At 44.8% G+C, this 22,315-nt stretch overlaps 1 protein-coding gene across 2 annotated transcripts in view; it reads left to right on the forward strand.

Moving 5' to 3' along the window:
* SNAP47 (synaptosome associated protein 47) overlaps positions 1-21,650 on the forward strand; it is a 55,765-nt gene extending 34,115 nt beyond the window's left edge. The window contains exons 5-6 of one of the 2 annotated variants that reach the window (XM_074573889.1): positions 10,910-11,020; positions 12,152-12,212. In XM_074573889.1, coding sequence (XP_074429990.1) covers positions 10,910-10,987 — 78 coding nt within the window. In that variant the 3' untranslated portion in view covers positions 10,988-11,020; positions 12,152-12,212. Of the gene's footprint in view, positions 1-10,909; positions 11,021-12,151; positions 12,213-20,667 lie in introns of those variants that run through there. The other variant, XM_074573890.1, reaches the window with a different exon arrangement.
* Positions 21,651-22,315: the final 665 nt, after the last annotated feature.

Here is a 22,315-nt window from a genome sequence, read left to right on the forward strand (position 1 = left end):
GTTGTAAGGAGCTTTTTTTTTCAGGCCGTTAATTAATTTAACCCAAGCCTCATAATGGCTGGCTGTGTTTCCGAAGCCAGTGCTTTGAAACCGCTGCTGTGCTCTTCACCGAAGGAAACGGAGCAAAGCTGCTTGTGAGTGTTTCGGCCCGCCTCCGAGAAGAGTGTTTGGGAGAGAAATTTGCTGTATTTATTTTTAATACTTTTTAATACGACAAACCATGGCAGCAGTATCCCTTCTTTCTGCTTGCTGTGCGTGTGAGCAATGTCAAACCTCAGCCTGGTGGAGGGAAAAATAATTTTGTAATGGTCCTAGTCATATGTTTAAGAGCTGGGCTTTGCAGAGTAAACAGCATTTGACTCACCTACCGCCCTGGGCTCATGGGTTTGCGACTTGCAGCTTGGCACCAGGCTCCTAATGGGGCAGCTTTGGGCTGTCCATCATGGACCTGGTGGGAAACATGCTGGCTCGGGCTTTGCCCACCAGTCACGCGCTTGCTCATCCCAGCCCAGCGAGCCCGAGCTGTTGCTGGTGAGGATTTTGCCTCCTCACGGTAATTACAGCTGTGTGCGAGCCAGGGCACGCCGAAGACAAAACAAGCCCCCTGGATTCAAGCTGCCCCCTGTTTGAAGTGGAAAAGTGTTTGCTTAATGGTGTAAAAGTCCAACTTGGCTTCTGTCATGTGGTTTAATTTTAAACCAGTGGCTTTTAACTCTTTTAGAGTTTGGCAGCAGAAGGGTTAACACCAAAATGAAGGAATTCAAGATTATGGCATTTTTTGATTGTTTCCTAAGAGGTTAATTACATCCTGGATCATTCAGGCTGGGGGGAATAAGAAGTGAAGAGAGCCAAGCGGATGATGGTATCAGAAACTATTGGCTTGTAGCAGGTGGTGCAACTTCACTATACCGGCCTGATGCAGCTCCTGGTATGTAGAATCATAGAATGGTTTAGATTGGAAGGGACCTTAAAGGCCATCTAGTTCCAACCCCCCTGCCCTGGGCAGGGACACCTCCCACTAGACCAGGTTGCTCAGAGCCCCATCCAGCCTGGTTTTGAACCCCTCCAGGGATGGGGCAGCCACAGCTTCTCTGGGCAATGTGTTCCTGCATCTCACTAAGACATGACTAAGCCACAAACTGCACTTAAGCCTTTGAAGCATAGGGTTGGGAGCAGGACCATCTTCTAACACTCGGTGAGGCTCATAAGGCTTTTCATCATTGTGTAGTGTTTATCGTAGGCTTGTAAAGTGCTTGCTGCTTCCCCTTTTGCTTCTAGTTCAGACAACGAGCTTGTATTTCAGTTACGCTTGAGTGCAGAACATCTGCAAGGACTACTTTAGTTCTTTTGAGAAAGACAGACCTGCTCGGAAACATTCTGATTTCTTCCATACTGCACATGGTTTTTTGTGCGGCAGCGAATGTTGTTTACAGCCGTTAAGGACGCAAAGAGAGACGGGAGAGGGTAATGGCAGGGATGCAGCAATGCCAAGGGCTCCCTTCCATGACGGCATCTCCATTCAGCCCTTCCTCTACTGCCAAGCTGCTCAATGCCGGAGGCTGGGAAAGGAATTTGTGTTCGATGAAATGGTTTCCAGGTCTTGAATTCTCCTTTAGGAAATGAACCTCTTGGGCTGGCCTCCATTCTTTTCCTTGTAAATTCTGCGTAAGAAGCAAACCACACCACAGGCTTGCACTTTTTTCCCTAATACACTGTATTAATCATGCGGATTTAACACAGGGTTTGGGCTGAGTTTTTGACTGGGCTTGGTGGATATGTAGCATGGTGAATACCGGAGGCTGTGTCAGCTTTAAGTCATCTCACAGCATTCAGAAAGTTGTGTAAAAATCACTCCCTGCATTGTACAGAGGTGGTAACAGGTATAGAAATTGGTATGTACCACAGTAAGGCCTCAAAATTCATATTTGAAATAGACGGCATGACTTCTAGTATGACTGTTTTCCAAGCTTTTAGCTAAAACAATTCTGAACTGGAAATGATCATAGAATCATAGAATGGTTTGGGTTGGAAGGGACTTTAAAGATCATCTAGTTCCAGCCCCCCTGCCCTGGGAGGGCGACTTTTTGTGCAACTAGACCAGGTTGCTCCAAGCCCCGTCCAACCTGGCCTTGAACACCTCCAGGGATGGGGCATCCACAACTTCCCTGGGCAACCTGGGCCAGTGTCTCACCACCCTCACAGCAAAGAATTTCGTCCTGATATCTAATCTAAAACTTGCCTCTTTCAGTTTAAAACTATTGCCCTTTATTCTGTCTCTACACTCCCTGATCAAGCGTCCCTCCCCATCTCTCCTATAGCCCCCTTTAGGTACTGGAAGGCCTCTATAAGGTCTCCCTGGAGCCTTCTCTTCTCCAGGCTGAACAACCCCCAACTCTCTCAGCCTGTCTTCACCCCTCTGATCATCTTCATGGCCCTCCTCTGGACTTGTTCCAACAGGTCTGTGTCCTTCCTGTGTTGAGATCTCCAAAGCTGGACACAGTACTCCAGGTGGGGTCCCACAAGAGCTAAGTAGAGGGGCAGAATCCCCTCCCTTGCCCTGCTGGCCACGCTTCTTTTGATGCAGCCCAGGATGTGGTTGGCTTTCTGGGCTGTGAGCACACGTTGTGGACTCACGTTGAGCTTCTCATCCACCAACACCCTCAAGTCTTTCTCCTCAGGGATGCTCAGATGTTTTATAGGAAGAGAGAATCGAGGTATCAAAGTGTCATCAAGTGATGATGGATGCACCAAACCTCTTGGTCACCTTTTCTCCTGTCTGTGGTTTCAGAGGACTTGCAGGAATGAGAGGTTTCACATGAAGCTGCCTAACTCTGGTTGCTCTTGGCCAAGCCAGTATTTCCATCTCTCTCATTGGTAATCCTCCAGCGTATCAATGCCAACCAGAAGTGGAGCATCATCATCCTGGTCAGAAAACCCATATCCCACCCCATAGACCACAAGAACCGTTCTCCCTCTGTTCCTTGGTCGTGCTAGACTGACTTTAAATGTAATAGATCTCTTACTACTTGCTAATCAGCGTGCTGTCTGAATGCAAGCTTTTCAGGAGACTGCATTTATAATGAATGTATCTCTACGCTTTCCTAACTGCGAGAAGTGATATTTTGAATTTTTTTTTTCCATACACATCAAGTGTTCAGCTTGACAACTGGATCCAGTTCAATTGTGAACTACTTGATAGGTTCCAGCCTTTTCCTGCTGCGCTGTGGCTGGAAATAAATGACAATCGGACTCCAGGTTTCATGCCACATTTTTCTGTCTAGTTTCCCCTTCTTCCTCCTGAAAGGAAAGAGACAGATCTTGCAGCCTGGTGGTAAAGCAAGGCAAGGAGCTCCCTGGGGGTGTTACGCTGTGAGCTCTCAACAGGTCACCTGCTCTCATCGTCCATTTTTATATTCTTACCCTGTGGTAAATGTTGTTTTTACATTTATGCCTCTTGATGAAGACTAAAACATTTGCATTTGATGGGATAAGCAAGGACGTACAACTACCTTGGAGCTGCATGTCAAAGAATCATAGAATGGTTTAGGTTGGAAGGGACTTTAAAGATCATCTACTTCCACCCCCCCTGCCCTGGGCAGGGACACCTCCCACTAGACCAGGTTGCTCAAAGCCCCGTCCAACCTGGCCTTGAACACCTCCAGGGATGGGGCAACCACAATAACACATTTATAGAAATATTTTGTTTTATTTTATTTTATTTTATTTTATTTTATTTTATTTTATTTTATTTTATTTTATTGTATTTTATTTTATTGTATTTTATTTTATTTTATTTTATTTTTCTTTGTTTTATTTTTCTTTGTTTTATTTTGTTTTATTTTACGTTATTTTATGTTATTTTCCATTGGTTTACGTTGTTTTACGTTGTTTTATGTTGTTTTATGTTACAGAAATGGAGCATTTCCATCTTGAAACCTAGAATGAAGCATTTTAGAAAGAGCAAACTGCTACATCCTCTGTGTGAGGCAGGGTGCGAAGTCAGCCTGCTGTCTCCATAGCCCTCACTAAGTAATGGCACCGTCAAATGCTTCCATGCGTTTATTTATTGAATTTCTTTCTTTTTTGAGACACACACATATATAAAAGTGGGCCAAAATTTAATGTAAAAATTCCTCTTTTGCTTTCATTTCTTCAGCTGTTCAGGGCAACTCTTCTTATTTGGTGTAAAGGTGAATTTGCATTAAAGCACTTCAATTTAACTTGTTGCCACCTTTATCATTAAAGGCCAGGGTTTTTTTTAATGCTTTGGGGTCAAACCCTTCACACTAATTTACACGACCAGACCCTGGTTGCCTGATTTCATTGTAGGGAATTGCTCAGGATCTCAAAAACAAATACGAGTTCAAACAGATATTCAAATGAATGGATTAAAAAACCCAAAGCAACAAAATAAAATCAGTCTTTAACTGGCACTGATGTGCCAGAGCCTGGACTGCCCTTTCCCAGATGATAAATTCTGGAAGATTGTGGAGTGCTCAGGTATTTTGTTCAGTGGGACTCACATCCTTATATAAGTACACCGAGATATTTGGTTTATGCATTCATAAAAATATAAATTAAAGCAGCATGCTGTTCGAATGAAAGCATAAAATGGATCAACTCACAATACAGACTATTTTAGAAATAATCCTTAGCAAGAACAGACGTTTTAGAAGTTATTATCAGCAAGAGACTTCTACACCATCCAACTGTAAAATTTTTCAGGCTGTGCGAGTTACTGTGTTCTCAAATCTGTCAATTTTACCACAAATGTGTTGTGGTTGCCCAATGCCTGGAGGTGTTCCAGGCCAGGCTGGATGGGGCTTTGAGCAACCTGGTCTAGTGGAAAGTGTCCCTGCCCGTGGCAGGGGGGTTGGAATGAGATGATCTTTAAAGTCCCTTCCAACCCAAACCATTCTATGATTTTATGATTCTAAATACCATGCAATTTAATTTTTCCCTTCAAACTTCAGCTCCCAAATTTTGGTCATTAAGTGAGAATCTGATTTTTTTGCAATTTTTGAGGTTGCGGAGAAGCTTGGCTTCAGAAGACCATTACAAACTTTTCAAGACCAAAAAGGCAAGTTTTAGGCATTGATTTCTTTTAAAATTAGGATTTTTCTGCTACTTCTGTAACTCCAAGAGCTTCTCAAAGTTAGGAAGCTGATGGTCCTGTGTTCCTCCCATAATAAAATGATGGGGAGCACCTCCTCCAAAGAACTCGGAGCCTCCTTTAAAGCTTAGAGGACTTTTTACCTGTCTGAGGTTGGCTTTCTCCTTGCTCTTTGGGGTCAGCCCTGACTATTGCAGCAGGAGGAGTTGTACTTGCCCTGTCCTTTAGTGGTGGAATCACCATCCCTGGAGGTATTTAAAAGATGGGTAGACGTGGTGCTGCGGGATCTGGTTTCGTGGTGGTTTTGGCAGCGTTAGGTCAATGATTGGACTTGATGATCTTAAAGGTCTCTTCCAACCTAAATGATTCTGTGATTCTATGAAGATCTCCCTGCTGAGGAGGACAGCGGTGATTTTAGGATTGGACTACAGGTGGGCACTTCAGAGCCAAGTCCCTGCTGCAGAGCATCTGGGCAATGAAATCCAGCTTTGTTCCAGGTTGCACTTCGTTAACGTAAAAGCATGAAGTGCAATAGGTGACCCAGGAGCGTGTTACCACTGATCAGCAATTCCTCTCGCTTCAGCACAACACTTAATCAGGCATTTGAGTCCCAACGCGCTTTAGGCTTACCCTAAATCTTAAGCACATGTTTAAGTGTTTTGCTGACTGAGGGTGAGATTTAATAACAATGTCTGGCTTTTATATAGCACTTTCCATAAATGTCACATCATGGAGTTTTTAGAGCAAGTACATGGGCTGGATGAGAAGACAGTGAGGTGGACTGAAAACTGGCTGAAAGGCCAGGCCCAGAAGGTGGTCATCAGTGGCACAAAATCTAGTAGAAGGCCAGTGACTAGCAGTGTACCCCATGGGTCAATACTGGGTCCAGTCCTATTTAAAATCTTCATTGATCGTCGAGATGCTGGGGCAGAGCATACCCTCAGCAAGCCTGCAGATGACACCAAACTGGCAGGAGTGGCTGATACTCCAGACAGTCATGTTGCCACCCAGAGGGACCTCAATAGCCTGGAGGGTTGACAGGAACCCCATAGAATCATCTAATGGTTTGGGTTGGAAGGGACGTTAAAGATCATCTAGTTCCAAGCCCCCTGCCATGGGCAGGGACACCTCCCACTAGACCAGGTTGCTGCAAGCCCCATCCAGCCTGATCTTGAACACTTCCATGGATGGGGCACCTACAGCTTCTCTTCAACAAGGAGAAGTGCAAAGTCCTCCCCCTGGGGAGGAACAACCCCAGGCACCAGGACATGCTGGGGGACGCCCAGCTGGAAAGCAGCTTGGCAGAAAAAGACCTGGGGGTCCTGGTGGACTCCGAGATGAACGTGAGCCAGCAATGTGCCCTTGTGGCAAAGAAGGTGAATGGTATCCTCAGCTGTGTTAGGCAGAGCATTGCCAGCAGGTCGAGGGAGTTGATCTTTTACTCAGTGCTGATGAGGGCATAGCTGGACTGCTGTGTCCAGTTCTGGGCTCCTCGGTGCCAGAGACATGGACATACTGGAGAAAGTCCAGTAAGGGACTACAAAGATTTTGAAAGGACCGGGGAGATCTTACTAATATATATAAATACCTGAAGGGATGGTGCAGAGGACAAAGCCAGGCTCTTTTTTAGAGGTGCCCAGTGACAGGACCAGGGACAACGGGCATAAACTGAAAGACAGAAGGTTCCTTCTGAATATCAGGAAACAATTTTTCACTGTGGGGGTGACCAAGCACTTGGCACAGGTTGTCCAGGAAGGTTGTGGAGTCTCCATCCTTGGAGATACTCAAAAGCCATCTGGCCATGGTCCTGGGCAACTGGCTCTAGGTGGCTGTGCTGAGCAGGGGGCTTGAACCAGGTGACCTTCATTGGTCCCTTCCAACCTCAACCATTCTGTGATTCTGAGCAATATCAGTCAATGAATTCTAAATGGAAAACTGAGGTTGGGACGAGGTGGTACAATGGCTTGTGTAGCAGCATACAGCAGTGTCGTGGCCGGACCAAACATGAATTCCTTGCTTCCATCCCAGTGGATTAGTCACTATGCCAGGTGACTAACCTAAGTGTACAGGCCTGCTTACACGGTCCCCAGAGGTAGTTCGGCCCTGGACCCCCCTTCCTGCTGTCTGGGACTGGCTCAGGGACATGCGTGTAGTGCTCAGGACTCGAAATACACACCAAAATCTTGGTACCGCTTGGTGCTGCTACTCTCCCCGTTGCACGATATAGAGGCAGCAGCTGTGGCCAGAATTTGCCTGCCAACAAATCCTACCAGCCCTCGGGGCAGGATCCGAGGAAAAGATCCCAGGACCTTTTGTCTGCTTAATACCAGCCACCCAGTTTTTCTTCAAGGGCATTGGAGGCAGGGAGAAGCTACAAGACCAGCTGAGAAAGGATCACTTTTTCTTTGTGTTACCTGTTCTGCTTGTTTGCTGCACAGATAACGCACGGGATGGCAACCTGCAGCCTGGGTAGTTTTTACGGTGATGCCACTGATCTTGAAGTCCCAGCTGAAGAGCACAACCAAAGGCACCATTGATGCTTTTTTTAACCTCTGATTACCTGATTGATTTTAGGAGTCTTTCTTGAACGCTTCCCTTTCACAGCCTCCGTCATCCAGCAGAAACAGGCGTGGGAACCTGAGATAGGGGCTCCTTTGGGTGCTCTACATCTGCATAAGAGATAGTCCAAGTTTGGGAATTAAATAGCAAAAACAAGGAGAAGAAAAAATAACAGGGCACGTGAAAGAAATTTGTGGGGGTGATCCAGCATGGCTGAGCAGAAGGACTCGTCTTGCAGAACCGCACTGTGCCCGAGTACACACTGCGGCAGGCTGAGACACACGAATTTGCTCTGCTTTCTTGATTATTTGCCTTCAGAAGGGCTTCGGGAGGACTTCAGAGATACAGGCTGTATTTCCAGCTTTGCTGGACAACCCGCAGCCAGTATTGTGTGCCTCAGTTTCCCCACACATCACATGGAGCTAACGTCATTGACCTTCAGAATTGGCTTTAAGGCTTGTGGTTCACATGGGACATGATAAGATCTTGATATGATGATTTATTGTTGTATTTATGTTCTTAGCTTGCTGGTGCTATCCAAAGACTACATTAATCTCTTTTCTTTTGCATCAAGCTTTGCTTTCCCTATAGTGGATGAATTGCCCTGATAAGTGATTTTCTAGCCTGCTTCAATGTATCTGTAGGAATACAAACTGTTGCAGTTTTTGCTCAGGAAATGAAACCATTCCATCATTTTCCACACTAGCCGGGAAAGGCAAACTGGTCAGCTGGCCCAGCATCCCCAGGTGCCTCCTTGGCGCTGGCTGATGGCAGGGCCTGAAACAGCATCCACGCAGGCCACAGTGGAAAGCCATTTAATGAAGTTTACAGTGTCTTTTCAACAGACGGCTCAAGTGCTCGGCAGAAAATGAAGGGGTTTTGACTTTCTGCCCGTGGCAGGTGGAAGGAATTTGCACTCAGATGTTAGTAACAGATGCCATTCTCCCCTATGATTCTCTTTGCAAGCTCAGGAAGGTGTTTTCAGCTAATGTTTGGTATGTTGTCCCCTTGGGATTCCAGTTACTTTTATTATAATAGGATTTTAATTTTAGCTAGTAATATGAAATTATGCTGGTCTCCAGGTACATGAGAAAATAATTTCCACACCAGCTTTCTTCCATCACTTCATAACCGTGGGCTGCAGCTGGGCGGGATGGGGGGAGATGGGAGGCCAAGAGCATGGAGCCAGAGGTGAAAAAGTGCAAGAGGTGAAATGCCTGGCTGATGGTGCTTCAGCATCACTTTCTGAGACCTCCAGACGTATTCATTCATGCTCTTAGTAAAAGTGTTCGCTCTTCCTGCAAGCCTGAAGGGTTCTTACTGGGCCAGGTTCTGCAGAAAGGGCAACCATCCTTGACATTGTGAATGGCTGTGCCGTACACCTGAGTTCATCCCACCTCGCTGTATGCCACATATTTGAGGCATCTACATGGTAGCTGTGGTCACGTTAGAGTTATTCCATAGTCAGTGGATAGAGATCAGCAGCTCCAGAGGACAATTCAGCCTTCCTTGTAGAGGGAAGACTTGCCCTCTGGTCACAGCTGTCTCTCCCCATTGACTACAGAAGAATAGAATCATAGAATCATAGAATCGTAGAATCATAGAATGTGTTGGGTTGGAAGGGACCTTTAAAGGTCATCTAGTCCAAACCCCCTGCAGTAAGCAGGGACATCTTTATCTAGATCAGATTGCTCTGAGCTTCATCAAGCCTGGCCTTGGATGTCTCCAGGGATGGGGCCTCCACCACCTCTCTGGGCAACCTGTTCCAGTGTCTCATCACCTTCACAGGAAAGAACTTCTTCCTAATGTCTAATCTAAACCTCCCCTGCTCTAGTTTAAAATTATTGCCCCTCATCCTATCACTACATGCCCTTGCAAACAGTCCCTCCCCATCTCCCCTGTAGGCCCCCTTCAGGTACTGGAAAGCCGCTATGAGGTCTCCCTGGAGCCTTCTCTTCTGCAGGCTGAACACCCCCAACTCTCCCAGCCTGACCTCACAGAAGAGGTGCTCCAACCCTCTGATCATCTTCGTGGCCTCCTCTGGACCTGTTCCATGTCCTTCTTGTGCTGAGGGTTCCAGAGCTGGACACAGTAGTAGAGGTTGCCTACAGCCCTAAACCTAGATCTTAGATGAGATAACCAGACCCTGAACATCTAAATACTACAGAACCAGATTTTGGAACTAAAACGGAGGAGCACAGCATCGCTGCAGAACGGATAGATGGTGCAAATGTCCCCCAAAGGATCGAGATCTAGTCAAAGTTCAGTGCACTTGGCATTTCAAGGGCTTGGCCTCAAAGTCAAAAGGGAGCTCAGAATTCTGAAAAATTAATATTTCAGGCTGATGTAATACACTCAGACTAATTCCCAGCTATTATTGCAAACACAATATACATTTACACTCACTTTTAAATTTCTCACTCTTATTAAAAAAATAAAAACTATGGGTTTACAGAAATACTAAAACTACATCAAATGGGTTGAAGCTGGTCCTTACTATTGTTTACACTGGACAAAAAAATCACTTCTGATGCTTTGAATGAATCCAGCAAAGCTGCAAAAGATTGTATATGCTCAGATTGATCAGAATAAACGCTGTAATAGAGCAAGTCACAGAGTGACGGAGAGCTCAACAGGACATAAAACCAGACTGTTCAGTTATTTCAGTGTAACTAACGCATAATTATCCTGATCATTTGATTTTGTTCTCTCCTGACAGTCAAATGTGTGACCTGAAAATAAATGTACAACTGTGCTATCAGAACATTCATTATAAATGAGTTTCCAAAAAAAATCCAGAATGATTTTCCAAATATTGGGTGGCATTTGGGTTTTGGTACTCTTTTCAAAGACTTCATTCACCCAAAGTTGACCTGTTCAACAGTGATGAAACACAACTCTGTGTTTCTTGTAGTATTTTAAGAAGCACTTTCATAGTACTGGTTGGTTGAGGTTTTCTGTTAAGGAAAATAGATATATTTCAGTAACAATTTTCAGACTGGGGAATTTTAAATAAAAAACAGTCATTCAGGAAACATGTCCTGTGGTGTCATACTCCCAGTCTGTGTAATCCTAATTTCAAAGGTCCTAGATCTGTAGGTTCCAGTCCAAAATTATACTGTTTTTCTCCTGACTTTGGCTTTTTAAGATACTGGGAAGGGAAAGCAATGCATCCCCTTATTATGCTGCTTCATGGACACCTGCAGGTCTGTAGGCTTGTTTGGTTCTGTCTTCCAGACATTGCTGGGTGTTGAGGTTCTTCAGACATCATTTTGGAGGTCATGGAGTCGTCATATTCCAGAAAGGCAAATTTAGGAGTCAGAGACATATTTGCCCAGGATCTTCCAGGTAACCTGGACTAACTTCAAATCTATTGTATGTACTAAGATCTGTCTCCTCCCATCTTTTTAAATTTATTTTATTTTATTTTATTTTATTTTATTTTATTTTATTTTATTTTATTTTATTTTATTTTATTTTATTTTAAATTCCCAAAGCAAGAATGGGTACCGTCTCCCCCCGTGGCATTCTTTGAACGCCACTCCTATCAGCCACAGATCTCTGTGGCTGTGTTTGACCTGCATTCCTTATGCATCCCATTAATTTTGATATATTTAAAGTAACTTGGCTTGACGTGAGCTGGAACATGCATCTTAACCAGAATGTTTCAATCATCCTGCGGTTTGGAGCTGGCTGGTTTAATGTTATAACTGAGGGCGCAATATGGAATCCATTGAAAAGCCCATAATAATGTTGGAGCTAAACAGATGAGAATATCATTATATTTGTCTGAATGACCAAAAAAACAAAAATGCAAAATTTAATCTCACCTAATTCAGCTTGAATCAAGGGGAGGCCACTCCCCGAATAGTCTGGTGTCCAGTTCAGCCAGGGTGGTGGAGGTGCTGGAGGAGGATAGGCTGAATAGGTGGTGCCACCTTGGCAGATGGCACCAAGAGGTCCTGTGCTCCAACTGCCCTTCAACAGATGTAAGGTGGGGGTAAAGAAAGGAGACTGGTCCAAAACGGGCCAACAGACAATGAAGCATTTTTCTTATCATGCCTCAATTATACAAGGGTTTGAGCTCCTTCACACCATGTCCTACCATCCCTGTTTTCTCCCTGCAGTGGGTGCATTGCTCGCTGCTTCCACACGGAGCCGCCATCCCAAGTGGTCCCTGCTGAAGGTTGTTGAGTCCACATTGCAGCTCTGCTGCAAATCCACCCACTTTACTTCTGTTTGCTCCTTTAAACATATCATTTGACCCACCTGAAGCCACAAAATGCTTTGTACTTTGGCAGTTGGTTTGCTGTGACAGTCTCGGTGCTGTGCTGGATGGTTCTGTGCACACACCCCCCCCTCAAATCTGCTTATCTGCAACCCAGCTGGTGTGTGTCTTGAGGCACAGTTTGGCAAGAGGGTTTAAGGGATTGCATCTGTCCTGCTTGTAAAATCAGTGGTCTTCCTCTCCCTCTGCAGCTCCCAACCACTGCTCTTTGCTCAGTTGTGGGAGGGAACTGACCCCACTGCAACCTTCGCCAAGAAAAATAAAAAAAATTAAAAAATCTCTCCCATCCACATCAAGGATCTGATCCAGAGCATCCTGCAACCACCTGAGTGATAGTGCTGGCAAGGGGAAGCCGCTAGAATTAAGAGGGGAAAAGGGAAAGAAGCATCCCCATGGTCTTAGACCATTTAAACCATTGTGCAACCAGAGGTTTCACGTCCCACCTAATTTGGCAGTGGAGGGAATGGTCTGCTCCTTCCCACCCGCAGCCCCAGCCACATGGTCCCTCTCTCTCTCCCTTGTGCTGGACCTACTAATTGCACAGCCAAGAGGTGAATGCGACCGATGAACTGATCTGATGTGAACTGCCTCGGTTTTCTGTCTGATCCGCCAGTTTCTCTGATTTACCATGTGGCTCCACGACTGCTGGAGTATCAAAACTGAGAGTATCAAAACCACGTAACCGGAGAAGAAGGGAGATGGTCGCTGCTCACAGGAGCCATTTACACCAGATTCAGTGTAACATCAACCCGCATCCCACGCTGTGGCCACAAGAACGGGAAATGTATATCAGCTGGCTCAGGCAGTGATGGAGCAAGGCAGCTTGACAGCACAGAGCTCACCATGGGCAGAAAAGTCAGACCCAGAAAAGTCAGAAGCTAAGGCTGGGGTTCCGGTTGCTACCAGTGGATCTCTCATGGCCAGGTGCCTGAGCAGTACGATGCTGATCCAGGTTATGAAATACCTATTGACCTGGGTTAGGTGGTTCCTAACCTGGGCCATTGCACCATTACATTAGCAATCAGCTGCGACCTACAGCCTGCTCTGCCTCTTGGCCCTTGGGTCACTTCTCCACTGCAAAGTGCCAGAAAAAAGGAAGAATGAGCCTGTGTAGAGTTAACCCACCCAAATATGTTTGATCCAGGCCAGTTCACTTGTATTGATTTGGTGCTTTGTGCCACGGGGCTGTGGTGGTTTAGAATCACCAGGGACGCTGCTGCCTTCCACCATCAAACCATGGCTCAGCGCATTAGCCCGTGTTTTATTGGGTGCTGCAGCAAGATCAACTATGCAGCTCATCAGTTCAAAGCTATCGGTGTAGCTTGGCACTCTGACTGTGCTTTTGGTGTCTTTTAGCAGATTTACGTTTTTATACATCATCTTGCACAGATGTTCCATGAAAAGAGTCTCCATGCTCTGCAGTTAGGACACTCCATTCCTAACCCATCTGGGGACATCCAGGACAATTCATCCATCCTGAACCCCACTCTCAACAACAGTCTTTCTCAAGGTCATTGTGCTAACAAGCTGTGGGCTGGATGGGTCCTTTTGGAGATGGGAGCATTTTGTGTTCAGCTTCCATAGTGCTTGCTGATGCCACAGCCTCTCCCTTGGGTTTGGGATTACCTGGATCATGAAATGGCTTCTGAAGTCCTTGGGAAAGATGATAGCTACAAGCAGCCACCATTTGACCCAACTCTGACGTGCTGATTCACGGTTTGTCCTTGGGAAAGACGGTGAACAAAAACAGCTGAACGAATCATGCTGGCAGTGTGAACTGCAGCAAAATACACATTTCTGGGGATCCCTTGGGACTGGGAGGATGTTTCTTGGGGAAATGTGCAATGCACTCAACTGGCATACACACAGAAATTGCAATGCTTCTGCAAAGCATTTGGTCCACCATGCATGAGGTGTCCAGAGGTCCACGTCTTGGGAGCATGTCCTGTAGTAAAAGAAGAAGTAGACGGAGTATTGTGTCCAGGTTTGGAATCCTCGGTACAGGAAGGACATGAACCTGTTGGAACAGGTCCAGAGGAGGGCCATGAAGATAATCAGACAGATAGAACACCTCTCCTATGAAGACAGGCTGAGAGAGTTGGGGTTGTTCAGCCTAGAGAAGAGAAGGCTGCGGGGAGGTGTTATAGCAGCCTTTCAGTACCTAAAGGGGGCCTACAGGAGAGATGGGGAGGGACTCTTTATGAGGGAGTGGAGCGATAGGACAAGGGATAATGGTTTTAAACTGAAAGAGGGGACATTTAGGTTAGATATTAGGAAGAAATTCTTTGCTGTGAGGGTGGTGAGGCACTGGCCCAGGTTGCCCAGAGAAGCTGTGGCTGCCCCATCCCTGGAGGTGTTCAAAGCCAGGCGGGACGGGGCTTTGAGCAACCTGGTCTAGTGGGAGGTGTCCCTGCCCAGGGCAGGGGGTTGGAAGTAGATGATCTTTGAGATCCCTTCCAATCCAAACCATTCTATGATTTTATGATTCTATGATTCTAAGAAAAGGTACAAACCAAGGTACCGCCCAAAGAGTCAGCAACGTGACACTTAATAGCAGAAAGACTCTTGACCCTTTCACTATTTTGCTTTCTGGTATATCCCCAAAGAGCTGAACCCATGGGCAGCAAGACATGAGAGAACCAGAGGTGCTCCCCATAGCTGCAGCAAAACCAGAGTGGGAAGGGTGTGCTAAGCTGATTTACTGTGATGCAGCAGGCTACATAGCCAACTAGGAGACTTTCCATGTCAGCTCCAGGTCCTGTGCGTAACCGTACAGTTTATGGCTGGGATTCCCTGAATCAGGACGGGGCTCAAAATGCCTGTGTTATATTCCCAGATATTCCCCATCCTGGGTAATGACAGACAAATAATTTGGCTTCACCAGAAATTGGACTAGGCTCTACACTTCCCTATGCTTCAATTTCCTCATCTGCAAACTGGGGATAATATTACTTCATTATGGGGTTGGGATCATATAGCATTATTCCATCTGTAAATCCCTCACTGATCCATCTGTTCTCAGTACATTACAAGCAGCCATATGGCTATTCGTTGTGTTGGACTCAGCCCCTCGTCTCCCATTCATCTCCTCTAATGCTATAGAAATTGTCACTTGGGGGTCCCTTTATGGTCGATGGGGAGGAATAGGAACTTTTAGGGCATGATTCATCTGACCCTTGTTTATATGGTTGCTACTGGATAAGGTGAAGTCCACAACTCATCGTACGAATCCCACCCTTGGTATCACCGTGGGTGGAGTTCGAGCAGGTCACGGCCGCTAACGAACGGGGTAAAGCTGGAATGAGGAAAGACACGCGCCTTTCTGTCTGTGCATGGAGCTGGTTTCCATTTTTGCTAATAACTCCTCCTGTTTAAGAAAATACATGATTTTACATATCCTGACAATGCTATTCATCAGGACAATGTTGGTTAGAGACATGTTTGCTCAGATTTTCTGGCTGATTGCCTCCCTTGATTGAAATTACTGTAGAACTGAGTAGGCCAAAAGTGAGATTTTTTAATAAAATTACTGAAAGAGATTAATATTTTTTTCTTTTTCTTCTATTTTTTCTTTTTTTTTCTTTTTCACAGAAAATTCTAAAATATTTTTCTTTCCAAATACTCAACCCTTTTATTACAGTGTCAGAAGTCTGGTGTTGGCTGTCTTGTATTATTTCTTTCCAGAATAAAGGGGAAAAGGCAGTGTGTTGGGGGGGTGGGGGAAACATTTTTTCCTTCTTTTTGTCATTTAAAATGTGAAAAAAATCAACAAATAAAATGTCATTTAAAATAGCTTTTCACAAAAACTTTAATAATATAGCTTCAGAAAATATTTTATGTTGCAGAAAAGATTTATATAAATTTTGACCCTGCTAATTGTAGATTACAGTCATCCAAAAAAGCCCCATACTTTATAATCTCAAATATTTGTGTCCAAATAAAATGATTGATTATACCACCTCAAAACCCTATTTAATTTATGGGTGGAGACCTGACTGAACAAGGCATGCAGTGTCCTGTTTCTGAGTTAAATTCATCTAGAATATCCCTTCTACAAAAAGGAGTGACCTGAACATGACTAAGTAGTGTGGTATCCTCATCTAATTTTAGACATATAAAGTTAGATCTCTAACTCTAGGGTTAGACTCAGAACTTTTAGGTTCTGGGGCACTATGACAGAGTTATTTCTCACCATTGACTATACAGAAGCCCAGGTAATTATTTCTGAATTTGAAGATGAATCCCACCTTCTGTCTAATTGAGACATAACTTACAAAAAAATGCGTGTTTTGACAAAGATATGTTTAATGAAATTGTGTATAACAGCATTACCAAATCATCAAGATATAGTGTATTGACATGTACCATATTCTTGACTCCTAATGCTGACATAGAGAAAACCAGTCAAAGAAAGATTGGAGACACATTGTACCTAGAGAAAACCAATCATGCAAAATCAGAGAAAAACTGTCCTATTGATTTAACCAATATCTTGGTATTGTTTCTGATCTGTCTTTTATATGGGCATCTCCATAAGAAGGCTGACTGGTGCCTGTACAGCAATTTGCAGAAGAGGACATCTGAAATCCAGGTCCATGCTTCCAGTCCTATCTGTCTGCCTATATGTCTGTCTGTCTGTCTATCTATCTATCTATCTACTTACCTATCTACCTGTCTATCTAATCTGGCCATATCCATACACAGCTTTCAACAGCCGCCTTTTCTTTTTTTTTTTTTTTTTTTAAGTAATTTGGCTGAAGGTATTTCTTTGTAAGTTTGAATAGAAATCTTTTTTTTTTCTATGATCTTCATATGTTTAAAAAGAGGTGAAAAAAACCACCAGTAGTCAAAGCCAAAGAGAGAGGGGGAGAAAAATCACCCACTTCTCAATGGGTGTTTATTAGCTCAGGTTCTCTCCACCATTTGTTTTTATGGCAAGGTGAAAAATGATGCATTTCAGAAGCTTTGCGCCTTTTCTCCTGGCCCCCCTTCAGCCCACTGCCCCCCTCTACTTGGACTGCTTTCCCTAATGGCTCTCAGAAATAATAACCCGTGGGCATTTGCTGTAATAAAGTACAAAGACCTTGTTCCAAATGAGTCCAACTGCAAGAGAGGAGCCAAAACCAACTCAAAATGAGATTTTTCTCACTCTGTGAATTTGCTATACTTGGAACTGGCAAATAATAAATTGAACAGTATGTGGAAAAACATGTAGCCCTAAGGATATAGGAGAATGGCTGGCATTGGGTGGGGTGATAGGACTTTTATTCTCTAGGTTACAAAACACTGTGGCTCCCAGCCCCAATCTGTTTCCGCTCCTTTTGGGTTGTGTTTTGCAAGCTTCACTCACCCTGAGAAGTTCTTACCCACCTCAGAGGGGTGGAAGGGCTTTGGAGAGAATGTGTGGAGGCTAAATGGAAGGAGGAGATACATTTTTCCTGAATTCAGGACTCTCTAGGCTCCCTGTATAAGCCATGGTCAAAGACAGGTTGTTAGAGAGGGCAGGGCAGCTCCCCTGTGTCAGGACCTGAACTGGAGTGTCCCCTGAGGAGACCAAGTAGCCCTGCGCCTTACTTCTACATTAGTCCAACTGGGACACTGAATTGCCTTTTGGCCAGCAATGAACCCTTCAAACCCAGCACGACAGGGAAAATCTGAGGCTCCCTTGTGAAGTTTCTACACATGTCTGAGTAGATGTCTCAGCCTGGTGTGGGGTTCACCTGCTCTGTGATTCCTGTCTACAAAGTTAAACATCTACAGGCAATGAAGAGAAACTGGGCGATGACAACGCGTGATTCACCTCATCTTAAAAGAGGTTTCAGAAGCATATAGCATGATTTGTCCCCTGGGAGAGTAAGCATCTCTGTTTGTACTTCAGGGAAGGTCTGTGCTGTTAAAGAGTCTGTCCACTTTATCTGGAGATGGCTGAAGCTGGATGAGATGGATCCCACCGGCGATATCCCATCTGTGGTTGCATCAGCAGTAGGCCCAGGGATGTTACAGAGATTGCTCTGTGCTGGGTGTCAAAGCAGGAGCCCACCAGCCCACATTGTAAAGGAGGGGCTTTGACAGTAGGTTGATGGGGAAGGAGTTTGTCATCTATAAGAGCTTTCGTCAGGGTAGAAGTCCCTATAGCACAGAGCAGACTAATTCCCATTTTCTTTCTCAAGTCCTGTTGAGATAGGATCTACCTGGTGAGAGACAGTCACTATTTCAGAGCAAGTGTACCCTAAGTAGACATCATAAGCACAGGAAGAAATCGTCTTCCTCACCAGACATCACAAGCACAGGAAGACATCATCTTCCTTACATTGCAATTGGGAACCAAGGCAAAGCATCATAAAAAGACCACCGTTTAGGTACCCAAATCCACATTGTACTTCTAATCCTCATGGAAATCAATTCAGATTGGGTATCCCAACAGTGGAGAGTGGTTTAGACACCTTCAACCATCAAGAGCAGTGAGATTAAATGAGTTGGCCAAGAGTGCATGAGGACAGGCAGTAGCTCAGACCCAGAAATGAAGCCAGGTTGGCTGTGAGCGCTTTCTCTCTGCAGAGGTTTCCTGAGCTTTTCAATTCATTGCCTACAAGCACAAAACACACTCTCCTTTGCACTGAATATTTCTCCCCACTGAGGGAAACTGGCCCACCCTGGGGGCAGTCTATAAAAGCATGAGATGTGCTTTCATGCAAGCTGGTAGATGCCTGTATTGTGGTGAGGACACAAACCAGACTGTTCAAGTCCAGCTGATCCTACTGATGCCTTCCCGTCTCTCCCCTGTGAGCCCAGATGGACAGATCCATTCTCCAAGGTGAGGAGGTTGTGTGACAGTCCCTGGCAGTGGTGGTTTTGTACACCACCACCAAAGCTAAGTATTTCATGTCCCAGGACTGTAGTACTAGATGTAGTGAAGGTGCTTGAGGAAATGAAACCTGCTGAGACAGTGCTGGGTGACACTGTGAGCTGAAGGAAGGCAAACGTGGTTTGATCTTGTCCAAACTGCTTATGAGGAGGGATCCCTGCAGCCAAATATTCCCAGCAAGCACTCAGATTTAATCTCAAAATGAGTAAATTGGCTTTTTCTCCAAGAGATCTGGGGACAAGCTGACACCTATGCACACTGGACAATTAGGGGAGCAAAACCTGGGAGTAAGCTGGGGATCTAAGCTATTTGGCCAGTTATCCCTACCTTTAGATTCTCTAGTGGGATGCGATTAATTCTTTGTGGATTTTCCTCTCTTTGTAAGTCTGGAAGGAGCGCAGGTGACTCACCTGGCCAGGTGAAGTGACTAGAAATTCTGCACTAGTAGCTAAATGCAGGTTTGAGTCCATCAACTGACACCGTCCACATGGTGTCACTGACATATGCAAACTTCAACAAAAGCCTTGGAGGCCTCCACTGTGGGAGGATTTGCAAGACCATGGCATTAACTTATGCTGGAAACTTTGTTCCTGTGAAAAATTTGGGCAGGATAACCCAATCCATCTGAAGACATTCTCGTGATGGTGCTGTGGATGCTTTCAGCCCCAGATAAAACAGTTAGCAGTGTCAAAAACCCCTTCCTTTGAATTTTGAGGAAGTTCCCACCATAAGCACAAAGAGGGGAATTTTGAAGGAAAAAAAAATCAGGAAAGGCAATGTGTAATATTCCAACAGATGGTGTCACTGAACAGAATCGTAAGCTATTTAACATCAGATCTCTCTTCTGTATGTGGACAGTCCTGAGCATAAAAAGTGTCTGTAAGCTCTACCTTATTTTAGTTTAGGACCTTCCAATTAGTCTCCTGGGAATCCCAGAAGGACTGAGAACTTTCCACAGTTCCCTGACACAGTATGGGAGGGTGGCTGCTGTGCACAGAAGCACAGTGCACTAGTTATCTACATCAAATCCGATGAAGGATCTTATGCCTCATTGTATTTTCTTATAATTTACAAATAAATAAGTCCTGGGTAAGGGTAAAGTAGAGGCTCCAGTTCAGTTTAGTAGAGGACTCAGTAACCAGTGGGCTAACCAGTGATGCCGTGTGAACCCAGGATGTTGGGAAATTGCTGTTAATCAGCATGTTCTTGGATTTAGCTCTGGTGCCTTGGGATACTCCAACCCCAAGGACTCCAGCAAATATAGTGGCTGCACTGCCAGTAGAGGGAGTGTGGCACCACAGACAAACATCACAAAGACTAAAGAGTCTCACTTCATTTATTCATGCCCTTATTGTTTGGGCTTTTTCCAGCTTCATCACTTTTCCTGCTCTGAAGTGAAGCGTAGCTGTGCCCTTGATGGGCAGCCCTTTGATTCCCTCCCCAACACGTGTGTGTTTTGGGAAGTGGCAGCCGGGCTCCATTTAGGAGGAATTCTCCTTTTTATGATGTGATAATCGGGTGGAGTTGGGTCAGCAGATGCGTAGCTGATGCCCAGGGTAATCACTTCATGGCAGCACCATATTAAAGGCATTCTTCTAAGAAGCATTAAAGAAGAAAGAAAGAAAGATAAAGAAAATAAAGGTGGTTACCTTGTTTTGGGTATTTTTGTACTGAGAGCATCACTCCTGCCAGTGCGAAGTGGAGGGACCAAGGTGAAGTTGGTATAGAGATATAGTCTAAAGCAACTGAAAAGGCAAAGTCACACCAATATTTCATGGTTTTAAGAAGTTATGGAAAAAAGGTGGATCTCTGCCCATGTCCTCTCTTCTTCTTTTTCTGCAGGTGATCTATTCTTTCCTCCCTCCCTCTCTTTGTCTTGTACCCCTCCAGACACCGGACTGGCAAGCAGTTTTGGGTGTCTACGCTCTTCATCCATCGTTTGTCCCTGTGGTTGTCTCAGAGATGAACAAGTAGGATTCTTACAGACTGTTTCTGTCACTCATTGCCCTCTGGCAAAAATGAGATTCCCAGACCTGTAGACATGCCTGATATACCTCATCTGGGACCTGCAAACTTGACACAATTAATAAGCAATTTTTCACAACCGCAGTGCTTCTACTTTATTAGTGAACTCAAGAAGTCAAGAAAAGTGAAGGTGTTTTATGAGCAAGATGACAGTACATTTTTCACAATAGAGATATGCACAGCACCAAATGCAGACGGATCAGAATCCATCGTGTTGCAGCAATGATGACCTCCAGCTGTGTATGACTTGCAAAGGAGAAGAACAAGGGGAAAGATTCAGAATAGTCGCAGCTCCTTGGTTAGTCTTGCTCCCATATTTAGCACTGAACTACCTAAAGGAGAAATTGCTGTAACTGCTCAGCGAGAATGGCATCAGATCTGGTGCAAAAAGTGTGCATAACATGGTGTTAAGAAATACTTGGTGTCAACCAGTAGCACTGGTCAATGTTTATCTAAAGAAAAATGCTCCCACTCTAAAATATATTTTCTTCCAAATAGCAAGCTATTTGGAAAAGGGCAATTTTGGTGTTTCTTTTAAAAGTATTTTCTATTGAGGAAAACTGAAAGGAATAGATGGTTTTTGAACTGTTCTTGACTTAAAACATTAAAAAAAAATTCAGCTAATGACATTTTCAGCTAAAATCTTAATTAGATGGGAAAACGTTTCTGTGATTAGATATTATGAAGCAAGTTTTGTTTTCAACAAACCAGAAACATTGTGTTTTTTCTCTTTCAAAATTTTCAGTAGATGTTTTGTGTTTTCTTTCTCAGTTCAGGAAAATAAAATAGTAAAAAATCTCTGCCCAGGCACTTCCTAGAAATTATGGGTACCTAAATCAGGGCTCTGCATCCCACTCTGGGCCCAGATGTCCCAACCTCGGGCATCACAACTCAGTGATGCATGAACGACATGCTCATATGAATATAGCTGGAGTGGTTTGACAACCAAACAGGGAGGGAACAGACCAACCGAGCACTCTTAAATCTGCTTAAGTGCAAAGTTACTTGACTTAATTTGAGCTATCGGGCATGGTAGTTTGCAACAATAACCTTCAAAAGAACCGTGGCCAGCAGATCGAGAGAAGTGATTCTCCCCCTCTACTCTGCTCTCGTGAGACCCCACCTGGAGTACTGTGTCCAGCTCTGGAGCCCTCATCACAAGAAGGACATGGACCTGTCGGAGCGGGTCCAGAGGAGGCCACAAAGATGATCAGAGGGGTGAAGCACCTCTCCTATGAAGACAGGCTGAGAGAGCTGGGGTTGTTCAGCCTGGAGAAGAGAAGGCTCCAGGGAGACATAATAGCAGCCTTCCAGAACCTGAAGGGGGCCTACAGGGGAGATGGGGAGGGGCTGTTTGCAAGGGCATGTAGTGATAGGATGAGGGGCAATAATTTTAAACTAGAGCAGGGGAGGTTTAGATTAGACATTAGGAAGAAGTTCTTTCCTGTGAAGGTGATGAGACACT

Source organism: Larus michahellis, chromosome 2, assembly GCF_964199755.1.
Source record: "Larus michahellis chromosome 2, bLarMic1.1, whole genome shotgun sequence".
Lineage (NCBI taxonomy): Eukaryota > Metazoa > Chordata > Aves > Charadriiformes > Laridae > Larus > Larus michahellis.